Below are 20,427 nucleotides of genomic sequence, written 5' to 3'. Positions count from 1 at the left end.
TTTATGTTAGGCCTACTTATGAGTTTAGCACCGCTCATGACGATTCTGAAGAAATGCCATTAAACCAGAGCATGTTTTCCTCCCATCCCCGAATGCTGTGTGGAGTAGCCAGACTCTCCTTCAAGGCGCTTTGGAGGAGGGTCTGGCAAAGCGAGACAAGCAGCTAACAGACAGCGAGTGAAGGAGATGGTGGACCTGATGAGAGAGAGATAATGATGTGTTGTTACACAGGCTACCAGCGATGTGTGGTTAGAACAGCTTATGGATCTGAAAGTTATTAATGGTCCCATGGCATGAAAATTTCACTTTGTGAGGTTTTTTAACATTAATGTGAGTTCCCCTAGCCTGCCTATGGTCCCCCAGTGGCTAGAAATGGTGATAGGTGTAAACCAAGCCCTGGGTATCCTGCTCTGCCTTTGAGAAAATGAAAGCACAGATGGCCCGATCTGGAATCTCCTCCTTACGACGTTATAAGGAGGAAGATTACCTTCCCTTTCTCTGCTTTGCCCGCCCAGAGAATTTGGCCCGCCCATGAGAAAGAGAGAAACATCATGGCTTGAAAACAAGCGAAGCATGGCAGTTGGACAAGGCCACACCCCCACCCTTCACCTTGCCCCCCCCCCTCTCCTCCTCAATAGCATTTAAAGCTACAGACAGAAATGGAAAATGAAAATGAAAAATTTCGGGAAAGAGACTTCAGATACAGTATTAGGGGACCACTAAGGCCTATATAAAAGCATCCCAAAAGCAGCATGTCATAGGACCTATAAATCATATATTAGTCCGTAAATTGTGTGCAAGGTTGAAATTGCAGGCTAGTCAATTTTTTTGTTTCAATGTTTTTGGTTAATTTCCTATATTTGGGTCAAATCGCTTTCTCCTAATGATATGCGTTCTCGCATGTAATGAACCGAACTCTAGTTCACTTAGAATGCAAACCGAGACCGCTGTTTTTAAGCTGACCAGAGTTCGAATGAGCTTTCGCGCTACCCCAAACAAACCGGACTATCCAACGAAACGCTCCAGGGTTCGTTTTAAAAGGACCAAACAGCTCAGGTGTGAAAGCAGTGCTCGAATTACGTGGGAGCCAGAGGGAGCTGTGAAAGCAACAAAGTCAAAAATCTGAGGGGGTCTCTCACATCTGAAGGTGTCTGCCATATGTGGAATTGTAATTTAATCTTAAACAACGCTCATCATCCATATCTGTGCGGTCTCTTACCATTAAAGACGTTACATTAAAATATAAAATATAGACTACTATGGGACGTAGACCTGAGCCTACCCTACGCTCATGAATGCAGCATGACTGCACTTCACCACCGAACCGCATAGGCTACAATCGATTTGACAGCACTCGCAAGTCCGAAGAAGTCACCTTGCTTTTAGCTTTGCATGTGCTTTTGAGGTAAATACCACCAATACATCTTAAATAAATAAATCTGTAGCTATCCTCTGCCATTCAGAGCTCCAGAAAAGTTCCCAGATATTTTGAAACACCTACAATGCAATACAATGCAATCTCTGATGGCGGAATATTCAGTGAATAGGCTACCCGACAACATCTCAGTGCAAATTCCAAAATTGTTTGTCTATTTATTTCCACAGTTCAACACACGAGACGACTGAACACCCAGGTGTTTTTATCACTACGTGTACATTATAAGACTAGAACATAGTTTGGCTGTGCAATGGCTTTATTCATTTCTACCAGTTAGTGCATTTTCCTTGTGTATAAGTTAAAGACTACATGCATTATTGTGTTTGACACTGAGGATATCTGAGACGGTGGTCTGGTTCAAATGAGTTTTATTTCATTGTGAAATTGAGAATGACACTCAGACTAAATCGTTTAGTCTATTTCTTTGTATTGCGAAATTGAAATGAAATATGGACTATTACAATCAATAATATGTTGAAATTAATTAAAAGGACTCCATTTTTGTAAAAAAAGAAAAGAAATCTCTGTCTGTTGTGGGAGTGTGTCAAGGTAATAACCTAGGCCTACCGTACGCATATACTGCGCAAAAGCGCCACTCACGCCTAGACTATTTAATTGTATAACCTTGTTAGGCTATGTGCAGGGTGTGCCAACTTTTTTTTGTGCGATAGAGAGACCCCCTTAAAGACAAAAAGATAATTCAAGCACTGTGTGAAAGCGACCTTAGATCATGAGTCCATGAACCAATCAGAATTCAGCAGCATTTGAATAAGACTCTGATGACAGTTAGTGGGCTGTTTGGAAACTGTCAGTCATATCTGAACAAACCACACCCACAGTCCTGATGAAGCCGATTAAGGTCCCGATGTCCCGATCAGAGCGTGTTTTAGCAGCCTGAGGCATAACTTTCTGACTCCCTGTTGTTGCTATGAGAAGTGATCCCTCCAAAAACTCTGTTGCTAAGCAATCATGACAACATTTTATACAACATGTTGTGAGGCTGACCTCCGTAGTATGCTGTGTCCACTGTATTCGAGAGGAAGTTGGACACAACAGAGGCCAAACTGCTTATTTTCGCCCTTGGGCCTCTAAACATGTTAATCTGGCCATGGAAACAAGGACAAACACAACAACCTCCATCACACAGAAAGACAGGGCAGACAGGGATTAAAGGTGAAATGCTTTGGGAGGAATAAGAGTGACAAAATGAAAAGTGTTGACAGAGGGAGAGAAACCATCAGGAGGCACTAAAGTCAATTTAACTGTAATGTGGAGGACAGAGTGTTTCTGGCTGTTGTACAAGCTCCCCCATGTGGTTAAACAGTTACACCACAGTGAGCAACAGCACCTGAATGATGCTGTTGTATTGATCACTGAACTTTTTTCTATGTGGGTTGGCTGGTTTTGGTTATCAGCATCAGGACATAAAAAATATAAAATATGACTGATATTAAAATTTTACCAGTTACAAGAAAGTTTTTCTGGTAAATGGGCACTTTGAGTAGGCTTACTTTAGGACAGTGGTTCTCATCCTGCGGTTAAAAGCTTCCCCAAGGAGTCACAAGATGCTGATTGGATAGAGAAAGGTATTAATAAACTATTAAAAAGCACAGCACACAAGGGGACCAAGTCCAGATCTGAGGCCAGTGTCTTGGTATTGCTACCAATACGTAGACTTGATATAGATAGAAACACTGTGGCTGGATCTCACTTTCCGAGGAGTGAGCATCAATGAGGGATCACAGGGGAGCTATAAGCGAGGATACACAAGAGCAGCCTTCCTGGAAGCAGTGCAGCCAAAAGGGTTGCTAACTCCGCCCATAGAGCTGATAAATCCATGTGACGCTTGAGAGGAAAGGATGTCTTATCCATCTAAACACATTTGCTCGTTTGCTCTCTCCTCCCATGATTTCCTTGCGTCTCTCCCATGCTTCCTCGGTGGGACAGACTAAGACGCAAGGAAGGGAGTGTAAGTGGAGGAGCCAGGGATGCAGCCCTGGAGAGGAAAGCCACATCTCCACACAGGAAGTACGAGTGCTGAGACTGTGTTGCTGTGAGGTGACCGTACTTACCTCTGAGCCACTGTTCCTCATCAACATGATGGATAATTAGAGCAATGTCATGCTATAATTACCCCCTGCTGCTCTTTTCTGCTGTCTTACATCTTTACAATCCGTCACAAGACCAAACCAGGTGAGAACATCTTGGCTCAAATCGTTGCATGATTGGTAAACATCCAAGAAACCCCCTCATTTTGAAGTGCTTAAATATCGTCTCCTGGCCACTCCAACGAGTCATTGCCCTTCCCGTCAATCAGCTTCTCTCCCTGCTGTCATCCCATCCTTCTCTCCCCAGCAGTTTTCTGATGCTGGTTAATTAACCGGACCGCCACACCCCCTGTCATCAGTGTCCGTGAGGCAGAGCAGCTGGGTGATCTCTGTGACCTCTCTTAGGACTTCTAATGGCTGACTTGGATCTGGCCTAATAAGGTGGTGTGTGTTCATCCTCGTGTAGGTTAAGTGTGTGAGTGTGTGCGTGGGCTTTCATGTGTGTGACACCCTGTATATCTGTGTGCCCTCTCTTGGCCTCACTGGCTGTTTGTGGCCTCGGGCTGTGTGACCAGAGCCGGTGACAGTGTGTGTGTGCTCAGCAGGGGACAGTATTTAGGCACTGGGAGCTGTGGCCGGGGGATCTCTGGTTCCATAATGAGCTGTTGTGTGTTGTGGAGCTGTGAAGCAGCTCGCTGGGGGGACAGAGGAGCATTGTGTGCTGCTCAACACAGCTCAGCTCAGCAGAGGCCTGACTGATCCAGGCTGGGAAGCACCACAGGGCAAACATCTTCTGGATACTGTCTGTCTGTCTGTCTGTCTGTCTGTCTGCTAATTCTTCTGTCTGTTTGCCCTCTTCTATCTTGTATTTCTAATACAGGCTGACATCCACACAGTCAGTCACGTTTAAACAGCTAAACTGTGGCTTTTATTTAAATATTAATGTCCATGGTTTAAGGCTGGGTGGGGATCTTTGTTGCACGTTAACCCTCAGTCATTTCTTCACTGGTGCCAAATAAAAAAGTAGTACATTGTACTTAAGTACTTTACTTGAGTATTTCCATTTTCTGCTACTTTATACTTCTACTCCACTTTGATTTGGAGGCAGACATTGTACTTTTTACTCCACTACATTTATTTGATAACTTTACATTACTAGTTTCTTTCCAAATTGTCTTTTTTATTGCAAAAGATAAATCAACAAATAAATGATTATAGGTTAAGCAAGCCTTAAGTATATAAAGTAATTAAAATTAGCTACACATACAGCTGCAACAGTAAAGTGATGAACACATTAATGCACCACTAATTATAATACAGTGATTTAATATATGAGTCTAAAACGGGCCATTCTGCATACACGATGCAAATACCTTTGTACCTTCACTTAAGTACGGTTTTTAATGCAGGAGTTTTAATTGTAACAAAGTATTTTTTCTATTTTTTGCTGTCAGATAAAGGCAAAAATGCCCCCCCCCCAAAATACTTAAAAATTATTAATAATACATATTCTAATATAATTTCATATAAGGCTGCATTACCAAGTGATCAAAGGAGGTAACTGCCCAGAAGTTACAGCTTTATAGTGTTTGAAATATACAACACTAAAATACAAAAATTATAAAAGCTTTAAAGTAATAGTTTGACATATTGGGAAATATCTTTATTCACTAATCCCCCATAAAACCACAATGTGGCACTTTTACACTTTGATTTTTGTACATTAAGACACAATGTGTTAATAATGGAGCTTTAGATGTGTTGGTAGATGGATTTTGTTACCATCAGACAGAGCCAGGTCCAGTCTTTATGCTATAGGCTAAGCTAATTGGCTGCTGGCTAGCCTTTTGTTGAACAGACTGATATTAAGAGTTGTAACTCTTGGCAGGAAAACAAATAAGCAGGTTTTCCAACATGACAAACTATTTCTTAAAGGTGAGTCCGGCTTTATTACCAACCCCATTTGGAAGAGAACCCAGTGTCGAAATCTTGTTTTGATTTGTAAATAAGGTCAGGTTTTTTTTTTCTTCTTTTTTTTCCCTCTTTTGCTGAAAGACAAATTAAGTGTATTCAACATTTTGGGCATATCATTAATTTCAAAATGTCCTTCTTTATCTCTCTGTTGTTCATTTTCTTCTTTTCCTCCATTTCTCTCTGAGGCTGAAGTTGTAGCAAAGAGATGCAGACGCAGCAAACCACCGAACAATAGGCCTTTCATGATGCCCTGCAATGCAATGATGATCCTTAACTGGAATTTGTAGCTTTGCATTTTTTTTTTAAATACACAATTTTCCCACTGATCACAACATTAAATGTTACTACCTTACGTACAAATTTAGGATGTATAATTCAGGTTTAACACCATATTTTATGGAAACGTGACCAAACGTCAGCAGCCCACCAAGTCAAATGCATTAGACATTCACTTTGATTCTGATTATTGCATGCTTTCCACTTGTCTGTTGTCAGCTTATCTGCTCACCAGTCTGTCTGAGTGTGTGAGCATGAACACCTGTCTGTGCTGGCAGCTTGTCTGTGTGTATGTACAGGCATCTCTCTGTGAATCTGACCAACGGAAAGCTCTCTGCCCTTTACAAGCTGTACATTCATCTGCTATTGTCACACAAGGGAAATATTGGTTGCTCATATTCATTCATGTCCACAAGAAAAAGACAAACAAAGAAATAAACAAAGAATAAAAATGACAGACATGCGTAAAGTAATACATCAGCATATTTCTCACTCTCTACTCAAACACAAATACAAATATCCCATCAATCTCTCTGTCTTGTTGCCTTTTATCTCGCCCTCTGCTCTGACAACAACAGAGTCTTTTATGTAGACATCTTTTTCTCAGACCCCTCAGGCCCTTTTTTTCTTTCGTTCACACAGACTAATTAAATGTTCTGAAGAACTCATGATTGGAAAGTCTGTGCTACGTTCTCTCTTTCTGTTTTTGTCTCTCCCTCCCTTATTCATAAAACAATCTTATGAAATCCATTTACTTGAGTTATTGCCCCTAAATGATTTTTTTTTAAAAATGTATTTATTTGGGATCCCCATTAGTTGTTACCGAAGTAACAAGTATTTTTTCGTCATCAAAGATTTTTTTAAAATCAAGACACAGATGTTTTTGTTTTCATAAAATGTATTACTTTATTTGTGGTTTTAGATCAGTTAAAGTCAGACACATATAAAACCATATCAGATCAAATATGCCATGTATAGAATTTACAATGTTACAAATAACAGGGTGCATTTAATAATTTGCTTTGGCAGATTGCAGGCGCTTTACTTTTTTTAAAGTGCTTTACAGGAGGAAGAAAAGAGAATGATGGATTAAAAGAGGCAGAGAAGGTGAATTAGTTTACAGCCCACAAAATAAGTTAGAAAATCACGAGAAAGGCGAAGAAAATAAATTAGTTTTAAGATGCTTCGTAAAGAGCCAACAACAGTTCATGCCAATATAATTCAACACACACTGTATTGTTGATGTTTTCTACCAAAGACGTGACAATGAGTACCAGAATAAAGAGGCATAAGTAAGTGGCGCCAGCTCCTCAGAAAAGGTTATTCCATTAATGAATTAGTCAATCAATAGAAAAATAATATCTGCAACTATTTTGATAATCAATCAATCGTTTGAGTTATTTTGCGAGCAAGAAAATGTGAAAATAATGCCAAACTTTCTCCAGTTCCAGCTTCTCCAATGAGAGGGGTTTTCTTTGTCATATATCATTGACAACTAAATATCTTTGGGCGTTGGTGTTGGTAGAACAAAACAAGATATTTGACTTAGACTCTGGAAGTTTGGATAGGCATTTTTTCACTCGTTTTTGACAATGCGATAGACTAAAGAATAAGAAGTCCTGACCTGGGAGTTCACCTGGGTTCATATGGTCCCAATCTACTCTTTATTTGACTTGACTTTGGTTTACTTTGTTCTAATGTTTAAAAAAAAGAATCATATAGAGACACTCAAGCAATCCAGGCAAGAAAATAAAGGAAAACAAGAGTAAGAACAATCAAGGAAAATGTAATATGTTCAAATATCACATTTACATATTTAATCTGACAGAAATGCAATATCAGTTGAATCATATTCTCACAATTACGTAAGGGAAACATTTCCAACTGTGGATTTTATCTTGGCACCACCGCAGGGAAGAATTTTAAGTGTAGCTAACAGCCGACATATATGCATGACTAAACGGCGTGCTGGCACGTATGACTGAGGGGCAAAACTGTCATAGAGCCCCAATATGAATGCCACCATTGTCCATGTCACCATCATCCCCATCTTCATCATCACCATCACACTCTGACTCTCAACATCCTCCTGCATTTGAGTCAGACGCACAAATACAAGGTCTATTTCTGATTTACTTTTCTTTCTCACGCTTGTACTTTATTTTTTCCTATCCATGTGATTCTTATCTCTCTTTTTCATCACTACCACAACTTACTTTTAAATTTCTTTCTTTATCTCTCTGTCCATTTTATTTCGCTCCATTTCTCTCTGAGGCTGAAGTTGTGGCAAAGAGATGCGGACACAGCAAACCACCGAACAATAGGCCATTCATGATGCCCTGCAATGCAATGATGATCCTGCTCTGCCCTCCACCCCCCACCCTGCACCAGCCTCCACAGCTGCACAGGAATGTGGTCCAACAAGTTACCCGCTCCCCCTCTTCCCTGCCGCCCGCCACCATCGCTACCACCACCTCACCAGTGCTGCCGCCATCGCAACCGAAGCCCCTCTTCTCCCAAATAAAAAAGACAGAGAAGGCAAGAAACTATAGAGGGGGGGAAACTCTGCAGACGGAGCACAAAGAGAGGATTCATGCTCGGTCACATACACTCCCAGAGAAAAAAGAGGGGGACCCATTTAAGTGTGGTGCAGCTGCACTAATTTACTGGGTGAAAATGGGAAAAAAAGAAGTGACAAAAGGTCAGATAGTAGAATCATTTTTTATTCATCCCCATGGATGGCGTGTCACTGCATCATCAACACTTACAAAATCTGCATGATGCATAAATCAAGTGATGGAGCCAAACACCTGCAGCCCTCACTGGGATTAAATCCACCAGTTTGTTTCAAGCGTAATTTCAAAATACAAGTAAGATATTGAGCCACTCAACAGGTCTCTTAACGTATCTCATAATCTGTTAGCTGTCTCATAGCCTGTCTGCTGAAGTCCCAATAGAACCCTTGTTTTACACACATTTTTCATTCCATGTGTGAATACTTCAGATGCCCTTATGTTACAGAGCTGAATGCTCTTGACACACAACACCTCAGAGGTGAAAGAAATGTTGTCTCCCTTTTTTAAGGATGTCTTTAATTATAGTTTAGGTCTCAGCTGGAGGACAAGTTATTGACCAACAGGGTTAAAGTCTGATTCAAAATATATGAGTCACATGAGGTTCAGTTTTTATTGAAAGTCTATAGTTTCAGAGCTGGAATTCCCCTGGGAAAAGCACTGACCTCAACTCTTTTTCACCCAAACCCTGAGAGGAAATGGCATTTATGAATTAAATGCCGTGTTTTACACAAACCAAGAAAATGCAAAGGGAAGCCGAAGCATGAGAAAAGCCCCTGTATAAACTTTACATTTTTTTAATCTAATAGGGACATTTGGTGATGAAATCTGAGGCTACGAAAGAAGAAAACATGCTTCTACTCCAATCCTCACCATTCCTGACATATAATTTCAGATCCTTTTGTCGAGTTTGTCATCATTCGGAACAAATGACGGCATTCATTTCAGGCCAAAATGTGCCTATTGACATGGGAATGAATGCTTTCCACCAATTATACATCAGTTTAATGCAGAATGTGACCCAGCATGTGAATATTTGACCGCTGTGCATGCTCCTCTTATCTGCATCCCTCTCACTCTCTCTCTCTCTCTCTCTCTCTCTCTCACACACTATCTGCATCTTTCTGTTTTTCCTTCTCTTGCCTTTTCTCTCCATCCATCGTCAGATTTCAGGAATTTCCCCTGGGGGTTGTTCAAGTATTAAGGCCAAAGCAAAAAGGGCGTTCTCTTTTTCTTTCCTCTTTTACTTTCTTTGTCCTTACGTCATCTGATCACCTCATTTTCTATCTGAAAACATCAACAATATAAAATATTCTTCAGTAAACCTTGAATTCGTCCCTTAAGACGACTCAATTTCATCTCAATCACACATGAAAAACGGCTGCCATCACTAAGTGTACACCTGAAGGCTGACTCTTTGACCTCCCTGCTGATCATGAGACCTTGTCCTCCCATCTTCTCCCCTCTCTCCCCCAGGAGCCGCAGGAAACTGGCTTCTTGTGACCCAGTGGTCTGTGCATCCATGGCGAGGCCCATTACAGCAGTCACATGGCAGGTTAACACAGGAACTGATGCGACCATGTGAGCTCTATTTTCTAACAAGTTAAAGCTGCCCGAGGGCCCATGATATTCACACAGGGCATACAAAATGCCTGAAAATGCACAGTGAGTTTAGATTCCAAGCCAAATGCAAGATTACTGTCATTTTATCGGAAGGCTAAATATGAAATGAATTAGCTGAAAGAATCACACAGGTGATATGTCTTTGATTAGATTTGGGTGACAGGTGGATTATCCATAAGTTGTTTGATTTCCTATAAAACAAGTTGGTTACATTATCTTAAACATGAGCTTGAAATTAGATGATAGCTTTTGAACTCTGAGATATTGATCACTAAAATGTGTAATCTGTCAATGACCTTAAAAATCTTTGAATCTTACAATTCTAGAACAAGATTCTTTAAAACTTCTAAAGCACATTTAAAGAACATGAATATGAGCAAAAACACCAGTTTGATTGTCAAAGTCTGATATTAAAGCATATGATTTTATATGATGCCAGAGGAAGAAATGTAGCCTTGAGGTTATTAGTGGTAAATACATGAATGAGTTGATTATGCCCTTATATTAAATCAGTGCTGGGTACTCACATTATTACTACAGGCACTGTGGGTTCAACTGAAGGAGTTTGACATCCATATTTTCATTTAAACTTGTAATTTTTCTCAAATAATCAAATTGTTTTCACTGAACATCTACAATACAAATAGGCAGAACATGCATTTAAACTACAAAGTATGGAAATATAAAGTCATTTGAAACGAAAATATTGTTAAGACAAAAAGGCCTATCTAAAGTTTTCAGACACAACTCACTAGATAAACATTAGGCCTATTTTCCAGGCTTAAGAGCAAAAGACCTGCAGGCAAACAAGGAGGAAGTGACAGTAATATCACGAAACCACATACAGTATTTATCAAAATTAACATCTTCAAAGATTAATCGAGATTGTCTTAGAGCAACTTAAGTATAACGTGAGGACTTCACAAGTGTTTAGCAAGTTTCTGAGGCCTCATGAGACAAATTGATTAAAGAATGTACCGTAAAGCACTGGAAAGTCCACCTCTTTCTTTGCATTTCATTCGTTAAAAGAAGAAATACAGACAAATTTAATGTGTTAAAAAAACATGGTAAATTAAAGATAATGGATATAGGACTTCATCAAATATCGGACAACAGCCTATTTTAAAAGCCACTTTATTTTCAACTGTTTGTTCGATTATTACACATTTTAATAATGTATGCCGGGTACATTAATAATATATAGACCTATACACGCCTATATTTTTGCGTTTCAGGGCAGTCAGTTTGAGCAAACAAACGCTTTTAAGAAGTTCGTTTGATTATTTTGTCTCAGTTCCAAACATCTGATAATTTTTTTAACACACATAGGCCTAATCATAAAAAAAAGAAAATTTGGCCTGAATACATACTGCATTATCCTTCAAATTATTAACAAAGGTTGAATATAATTTTTTTCATCTCAGTATATTTTTCAGTAGCCTATAACAAAAGATACTTCTGTAGGATTCTAAATTTCTAAATCTCCTTTTCCAAACATCTTCTTTAATTTACAACATCGCCAACTAATTGTAATTGTAAAATACAAAGCAGAAACTTTACAGCAACTACACTGTAACTACCAGGAGAAATAAATAATTGTTTAGTCAATAGTGAGGCGATAAGAAATAATGACGTCGTAGAATTGTTGATGTCATTACGAAGTAACTAGCTACATTGTCATAGTTTATAGCAATAAAGACACCTAACGCCTTATGTTATTAAGAAATCGCGGAATAGGGCCTTTATCGTATCTTATTTAGCCTTTAGGGCTATTTTTAACTCAGTATCCAATTGATTAAATTCAATATTTAATGGAATGTTTTAATTATTACATTTTCCGCCACACTGAAGAAATAGCCTAGAAACCCATCTTGCTCCGTCGACCAGACTCCCCGGGGGGCCATCCAGTTGCACTAACTAAACTCTAACTAACTAACTAACTAACTAACTCTAACTAAGCTTCCTCCAGCCCTCTGATCTGTACAAAGCTACTGAACAAGCCGCAGAACGACATGCATTACACTCTTTCCTGCAAAACAATCCTCCTCATATCAACCGGTACAGACAAAATCACTCACTTCACGAGCCTCGGAGGCCTCACGCAGGATCCCTGTGGTGCTGGTTCGTCGGTGGGGTGCAGCATGGAGGTGTCCCCCTCCCCCTCCACCCCCCCCACCCCCACCTCCCCCACCTCCATCACCAACCCATCACCCCCTCATCCCCCAAACACAAGCCTCCTACCATCAGCACCTCCGAGGCCCAGATCCAGGTGCTCTAGAGAGTATTTAGGGACAGAAAAGTGTCGGAGCGGCAGAAACAGAGAGATCCATGCGTCCCGTCTGCTGCTGAGTATTTTCTATGTGTGCGCGACTGGTGTCTATGCTCGGACATAAAGGGGGAAAGACGCACACATCGCTCTCTGTTATCAATTTTTTCCATGTTTGCAGCACAACACTGCTTTTTGTTCCCCATTTTTCATTTACGAGGGTTAATGGATAGAGCATTGGGCGTTTGATCACATGGCTACAATTCACCTGAGATGAAGACAAAGAGAGCAAAGAGAGAGGAGAGAGAGAGGGAGAAAACCGAGAGTCAGGCTCAACATGAGAGGCAACGGATACACAGGAGTTATTGTTGCATTCATTTTCAGTGTGTGTGTGTGTGTGTGTGTGTGTGTGTGTGTGTGTGTGTGTCCGGGTGCGCATCAGATGCTCGATTCTCTTCCTTCCCATTAGGCCATGCTTTAACGGCACAAATCATGGCCTACAAGCATGTACAAAGCAACGTTTTCACTGCTGCAGTCTTTACCACAAAAACATGACGAAAGAAGAAAAAGTCTAGATGGATTTATCATTTAATTCATTTAAAAAAAATTGTTTTAAGAAATGTTTTCAATGATTAGTCATTCGGAAGCAGCCACTTTACTTACTTTACTTTAAAAAAAAAAAAAATCTCTTTCAGCAGTTTTTTTATTATTGATCAGTTAATTCTAGTTCTATTTGAATTAAATAATTCCACATCCGTCTGCATTTCAGATGTAGCCTAATAACAACCAGAAAGTTAAAGTTGATAAGTTCTTCAAAGTTAAAATGTGATTTCTAAAACACTTTTTCAGCAAACGTGTGGCATTTGAGCATCACATTGTTTTGCCATTTGACTTAATAGAAATAAAAAAATTGTCTTGCCACAACACTACCTGTCACACAATTATTTTTTATGTGTGACATCATCATTGTGGGCGTGGTTGAAAGTCCAACAGAGACTGGTTGCCATGTGTTGAGGACTCTATAAAACACAAGCTTTTATGTTAATTATAAGATAGCTAGCTAATAATACACATTATATTTTAATACTCATGCTGTGTCTGATCACATTTTAAAATTAAAATAACATATCATCTTTGCTTGTCCTGGCTATCGTACTTTGAGCACTGTCCAGTGAACAGTTTCATGGTAAAGATGGACGCTTTTCTAAGAATGATAGCCTACATAATCACATTCTAATTCAATAGTGTACAGTAGGCTGTGGCTCAAGATGTCGAAGCTAGAGTTTGGTAGTTCACATGTGATCAAGGATGTCAAAATGTTAAATCATCATTTATTTTCAGAATAAATGATTTGCACAATTCCACATGAACACTTGACATGACGGGTTTTGCTGTAGCGAATCATCATACCCTTTCTAACTAAAAACTTTTGTAAAAGTTGCATTGAGGATTTAATTCATCTTGCTGGCAGGCCAGAGTGTGTAACTGTGTAATGAGAATGTACTTTACGTTTATTTTTTAAAGATCATAATGCTTTAGAAGATAATTTTATGGTCAGATAGAAAAATAGATTAGTTGTAATTTTATGACATTATTGATCACCAACCCCAATATAGCCTTTCCTACCTGATTAATTATTATTTATTTGCAAGGCTACATTTTTTTTTTCAAAAAACAAGATCTATTAGTTTACTTAATATCTCTCTGATAAGTTTTACAAGATTTTATTTTTTATTATAAAGATTTCAACTCAAAATTGCTATCTTTATTCCCAGTATCAAACTGAATCCGGTTAAATCAGAGCTGAACTTTTGATTTATTTTTTTTTTGAGGAACGTGACCACACGAGGCAATAACTCTCCTCATGATTGTTTATTTGTTTGATATAACATGTCAACACGTCCAACAAGGCTGGCCTTCTCCTGCCTCTAAATGGGCGCACTGTAGAGTCATTTAAGCCACTCCGATGTAAAAATCTCACCTCTTCTCTGTTGGAAATATTGCAGTGATGGACAGACGGGCATTAACAGTGTGTTACTCCCGTCCAATCACAGACCGGCGGGATAATTAAGGGACCAATCAGAGTGCGGCTAGGTGCTGGGGGGCGGGGCTGGCGGTGTGCTGGAATGCTGCCTCTCTGGGAATGTTTTCCACTTTCAATCACTTTTTTTTTTCTCCCAGTCCTCCTCACAAGGCGCTCTTTAAGCTCCGGTGTTGCCACACAGAGCAGCCATTCATCGGCTCTACAGTCAGCCACACACACTCCCATGTTGAACCACTGGACATCTAAATTGGTAAGTTATGTAATTTTTTTAAACAAAAATTTTGTGATAAAAGGAAATATATTTCATATCAGTGCCATGTTTGTGCCAGTCGTATTTTTTTTTTTTATTGGAAGAGGTTTAGCGTTAATTTGGCTTTGATTAAAAAAAAAAAAATCTGTATGGATGCGGTTTTTTTCGTCCAAATAGCATTATCATTATTATTATTGGCTCCGCTAACTAACCTGTTTAGTTTAAAGTAGCCTACAACTAAAATTAGGCGTAGGCCTATACATTACCACCATTTGATTAATGAGTGAATTACTTAATTGTTTCTATTATACTTCATATGGTTTATAGGTGTAGGCTAACTGCTTTTGCTGAAACGGATTTCCAGCCGACGAAGGAAAGGATTTGGACACCTTTACGCAGCAGTATGGCTTTGCCCGAGAAGAGTCAGCAATAACTGGGATCTTCGTAGACTCCAGACATCTTATTCAATTTTACGAATCAATTACACTGAATCGTTTGAACTCTCTCTAAAACCAATTCTGCATTTGCCGGTTGTCTTGCCATTAGTTGAAAGTTTCAAAATAAAAAATGTCCGGAGAGGAGCACAGCCTGTCCGAGGCGGAACTGAGTCCCGGAGGGTCAGACGATGGTCACTCACTGTCACCGACTCAACCTGGAGCGCCACCCCGCCAGGACTCACCTCTGACCGGGCCGCCGCAGCAGCTGACCTCGCTCTGTGTCGCGGATGGCAGCGAGGAGGATGGAGGCGATACAGCCAAATCGGAGATGGAGGACGATCGCTTCCCGATCGGCATCAGGGAGGCGGTCAGTCAGGTGCTAGACGGATATGACTGGACACTTGTGCCTATGCCGGTGCGCGTTAACAACGGAAACAAAGCTAAGCCCCACGTGAAGAGGCCCATGAACGCTTTCATGGTGTGGGCGCAAGCGGCGAGGAGGAAACTGGCCGACCAGTACCCTCACCTGCACAACGCAGAGCTCAGCAAGACCCTGGGCAAACTGTGGAGGTTTGTATGGGGTGATTGTTCCAGAAAAGAACAAGTAGTGTACAGTGGCACATTTCCTGTGTCGCCTGTGCGTAAAGGATAAGTGGATGCGTTGATGTTAAACTTGAATGTAAAAAGTGGGCAAATTATGAGATCAAGCTGGTGATTGTAAACAAAGAAAACACCGAAATCAACTTGGTGTTTTTTTTGTTGTGTCACTTTAATTTAATGTAGCCTATACAGTATAATGTGTAGCCTACTAAATACTATCATAAATGGCGAGTTTTACCCTCCTTATCCTCTGCGCACGGGATTGAATTCGTTTTATTATTTTCAGACATTCTAAGTGAATACTTTCACATTAATTCAGAAAGTCTGCAAGACTAAAATCACTCCTTGTTTCTCTCCCCCCAGGCTGCTGAACGAGAGCGACAAGAGGCCATTCATCGAGGAGGCGGAGAGGCTGAGAAAACAGCACAAGAAGGACTACCCGGAGTACAAGTACCAGCCCCGAAGACGCAAAAACGGCAAACTAGCTACTGCTAGTGAGTCTGATAGCCAGGGGGAAGGGGAGGCCAGCCACTCCCAGTCACACTACAAGACCCTTCATCTGGAGCACAATGGTGGGGCTGGTTCTCCCCTGGGTGACCTGCACCACCACCACCATCACCACCACCATCCTGCTGGTAGGAGTCTGGACACAACAATCATAATTTACATTTTGACATTTCAAGATATATTTGGTCAAAAAAAGGGGACTATAAAAAAATCCCCAATTTGATCTAAATAAAAAAGTAACACTTCAGTTCATCTGACCATGTTGTCCCTTCATGTCTTTCCTCTAGGTCAGGGTCACAGCCCACCCACGCCCCCCACCACCCCAAAGACGGAGCTCCAGTCTGGGAAACTGTCAGATGCCAAGAGGGAAGGGGGAGCAGGAGCGGCCGGAGGATCAGGGGGGTCCAGGGGAGCCCTCGGGGTGGGAGCTGAAGGAGCATCCGGTGGTCCATCATCATCGAGTGCTAAACCCCACATCGACTTTGGCACGATGGACATCGGCGAGATCAGCCACGAGGTGATGTCCAACATTGAGCCGTTTGACGTAAATGAGTTCGACCAGTACCTTCCTCCAAATGGTCACCCGCAGAGTGGAACCGGGGCCCCTGCAGCTGGATCCTCTGCCTCGTCATATGCCTACGCCCTGGCTGCTGCCAGCGGGCACTCCGCGTGGCTCTCCAAACAGCAGCAGCAGCCTCAAGCCTCTCCGTCTTCCTCCGACCCCTCCAAGGCCCAGATCAAGAGTGAGTCTGTGGCCGGGAGCCACTATGCAGAGGCCTCATCCTCTCCTTCGTCAGGCACCCATGTCACCTACACCCCGCTCAGCCTCCCTCATTATGGCTCCGCTTTCCCCTCGCTGGCCTCTAGGGCTCAGTTCGAGTACGCAGAGCACCAGGCCCCCGGGGCGTACTATGCCCACTCCAGCCAGGCCCCGGGGCTGTACTCAGCCTTCTCCTACATGGGCCCTACACAGAGGCCTCTGTACACTACCATAGGAGACCCCTCCAGCGTGGCCCCCTCTCACAGCCCCACGCACTGGGAGCAGCCTGTTTACACCACACTCACAAGACCTTGAGGGAGACCAGCTGAGCAGAGGGAATATATGGGAAGTGTGTGAGTGGATCTGTTTGTCTGTGGGTGTGCAAGTATGTAAGCGTGTGATAGTGTATGTGTATGTGTGTGTGTGTGTGTGTGTGTGTGTGTGTGTGTGTGTGTGTGCGGCCGTGCCATATTGATGTTATATTAGAGGTTTTTACTTTTTTAGCCAATATAATGCAAGATGCATCCACGGGGCCTTACACAGTTAAAAACAGCCACAAACTCACACAATATAAAGTGTGAAAGATGGATGGGTCAACTGCCAATCAAAAATTAAATAAACCTTAACAAATGTGTGCCATCATAAATGTATAAGTTGGGATGTACAGCAAGTTTGTATACAAGAGGTAGATGAGTGAGACACTGAGAGTGAACAGATGTTGCATTGATGAGTGACTCTGATTTGACCCAGACACGACGGGTTCAGACTGACATAATCAGATTTTATTAACCAAACTAAAGCAGATGTTTTTTGATGTTATTGTGTTATTTTATATGAGTAGTAAGTTTATTGTCATTGTTGATATCCTCGGGTGTAACTTTATTGTGACTGATTTGATATTACACTAATAGCCTACATCTGCACCACTGCTTTGGGAAAAGCATGTTTTGTTTCAATAAGATGTTCCCTGGGGTTGTTTTTTTCGTGGCCAGAAAAGGAAAGTTGCAACCTTTTTTTCTTTGTAGATAGCACACTCTGTATTTCTGTTCTGTAATTACATTGACTTCACTGATCTGAAGAATTAAGCATTTAAGGGGAAAATAGGAGAAAGAGAGGGAAAGAGAGCTCTTAAAGATGTATTTCAGCCTAACACTTAGTCTCGGACACATACCTCAACTCTATTCATTTTGTGCCAATAGCAAAGGAGAAATATGACACTGGATACCTTATCAAATAATGCCGAAGGTATTCAAAAATGTAGAGCAGTAAACCTCCGCGACAGTCTTCCGTTTTGCTTTTTAAGTGCCTAACATCTTGCTGATTCACATCTGATTTTTCCAATAACGGAATTAAAATCTATAAGTACAAAGTCTCAACCAAATCTCTTTAGATAATTGGCCAGCTTTGGGTCCTACTTAAGGATTAGAATCACATGTACGACCGCTCTGCACTGCCTGTAGGCCAAAAGCATGTTTTCGTCTCTACAGGTTTTTTTCCTACGTTGTGCTCAAATAGCCCTCTTCCTCTTCTCTTCAATGTGAATAATGGTCATTACCACAGGCTTCACCTTTATTATGTGATGCATATTTTATCATTTTATACTGACCCTCTTACCATGTAGTTATTATTTTTATGTAAGTAATAATGCATTGTGTGTCACACCTTTGCTTCTTCCATTTTGTATAATTCTGGATAGTTTTGTAAAGTGTTTGCTATATTCACTTAAGTATTTTGCTTCCATACAAGAAAAGCAATGTTGAAATTTTATTGTTGTCATCTATTAAATGAATTTATTTATAAAAAAAAAAAGAATCCTGTGTAAGAGCGTTATTTATGCAGCAGCGATGGCTATAAGATAACACAGAGCAGTGAATGGTGAAAAAAATTAATCAACACCACGTTGCTGACGTGTAAACTGTAATAACAACACAATCAGTGCCCCACCAACCTAAGCTGTTTAGTGTGTTTGTGTGTGTGGTAGGCTAAAATTGACTACTAATTCCCCACATTTAATCGGCTGGGGACTGCGTGTTACTGAGAAAGACAAAGAGAGCCATTCAGCGAGAGAGAGGGACAGAAAGAGAGCGAAGGGGTGGGTGTAAAGAGCCAGAGGCAAGGCCAATTTCAGCTCAGTAACCAGCGTACACTTGGACTTTTGTACATGGCTTTCCTTTCACTCTACCCTCTCCTCTCCACCTGAGGCTCCCTCCCTGCCTCCACACTTAGCTGCTGTTTAAACCCATTCAGGAAATTAGAGTGTCAAGTTCATTGTAGTGGGTTTGTATGTGAGGGAGATGTAAAACAAAGATGATGTAAGACGTGGTGGTCTTTTGCAAAAATAAATATCCGAGATGAGGGGTGAGAGAGAGCTGCAATTAATTTTAGTAGAAAAGGAAAGGTTATTCACAGAGCAGTCCAAACCAATGAAAAGCTGTTCATTTTCACCATAAATTACATAAGCTACACTTGGTTGATGAATTTTAAAAAAAAATGTTGCACTGAGTACACTTGGATTGATTCAACTAATCAGGCGATTCACAGACACTGATAGAATCATGTCGTGAGCACAGAAAGAAAAAAAGAAAATGGTGTTGGAGCTGAAACTAATCAGAAAACAAATATCAAACAGGGCAATAATACTGTAGGCCTATACCAGCTGCGGTTCCAGCTTTAGGCCTCAGGCCTGCCTCTTCTCAAAAAACAGAAACAAACATTGAATTGCATAAAACAGATAAAACAGTAAGAATGGAACTATTAGAGAATGGAACATTTATGTATGATTACTACTAATCCCTATTGTCATTAGGGGTATAACGACACATCAATCGGGATCGATATATATCGATTCAATGATCCACGATCCAATTTTATTGATGCAAAGTGAAAATACCGATACAAAACATCTGTAAGATGCCCCTTTATTTTAGAATCCAACATTATATTTATTATTTTTATTAAAAACAATAGTTTGATTTTACTTTAAATGTCTGAAAGAGCTCAGTAATAAAATTGTCAAATCATATTTCAGTTGCTTTTTTTGAGTTGATAGAAATGTAGCTGTGTTAAATGGGCTTATGTATCCTCTCATATTGAAAAAAAAGGTCAACAGTATGCGCCACATAGAATAGGTTTGCATCATCTGAAAGCTGGGAACCTGAAGATTAGTTTGAAAAATGAAGTCTAACTTTGGAGAGTTATTTAGCTGCCACCTTCCTGACAGCTTCCTGAGCATGTCTAGCTAGCAAGTTTCATATGATACCAGATACCATTTTATCAGATTGTTAAGAAGTTTTAATACTATCTGTCTCTGATGAATAAATACAATACAAAAAAGAGATAAGGTGAAAATGAATAATAATCAGCAATGTGGCTGTTAATTTACACAATCACTGTAGATTTAGATAAAATTCTATGTGAGTACTTCATCTTACTTTAGGCTACTTCAACTAGCCTACTCTACATTTCAGATTGAATTATTGTACACTTTACTCCACTATTATTTTTACTATTATTTGACAGCTGTAGTTACTTGTTACTTTGTAGATTAAAATTTAACATAAAAAAAACTAAGGGTCGTCTTTTAAAATGCACTGTTTTTGATTTATCTAATCAACATCCAGCTATAGGTTAA

General features: G+C 40.4%; 1 protein-coding gene across 1 annotated transcript; it reads left to right on the top strand.

Annotated features, from left to right (window-relative positions):
• Positions 1-14,343: 14,343 nt before the first annotated feature.
• Positions 14,344-17,866, top strand: LOC116040526 (transcription factor Sox-10-like). The gene is made up of 4 exons (XM_031285955.2): positions 14,344-14,492; positions 14,820-15,499; positions 15,893-16,164; positions 16,324-17,866. The coding sequence occupies exons 2-4, from the start codon at positions 15,060-15,062 to the stop codon at positions 17,109-17,111; spliced, it is 1,500 nt and encodes a 499-aa protein (XP_031141815.1). The 5' UTR covers positions 14,344-14,492; positions 14,820-15,059; the 3' UTR covers positions 17,112-17,866.
• The last annotated feature ends 2,561 nt before the right edge of the window (positions 17,867-20,427 follow it).

The sequence above is a fragment of the Sander lucioperca genome, chromosome 4 (genome assembly GCF_008315115.2).
Source record: "Sander lucioperca isolate FBNREF2018 chromosome 4, SLUC_FBN_1.2, whole genome shotgun sequence".
Lineage (NCBI taxonomy): Eukaryota > Metazoa > Chordata > Actinopteri > Perciformes > Percidae > Sander > Sander lucioperca.
The sequence above is the reverse complement of the archived record's forward strand: the minus strand, read 5'-3'. Positions and strand labels throughout refer to the sequence as shown.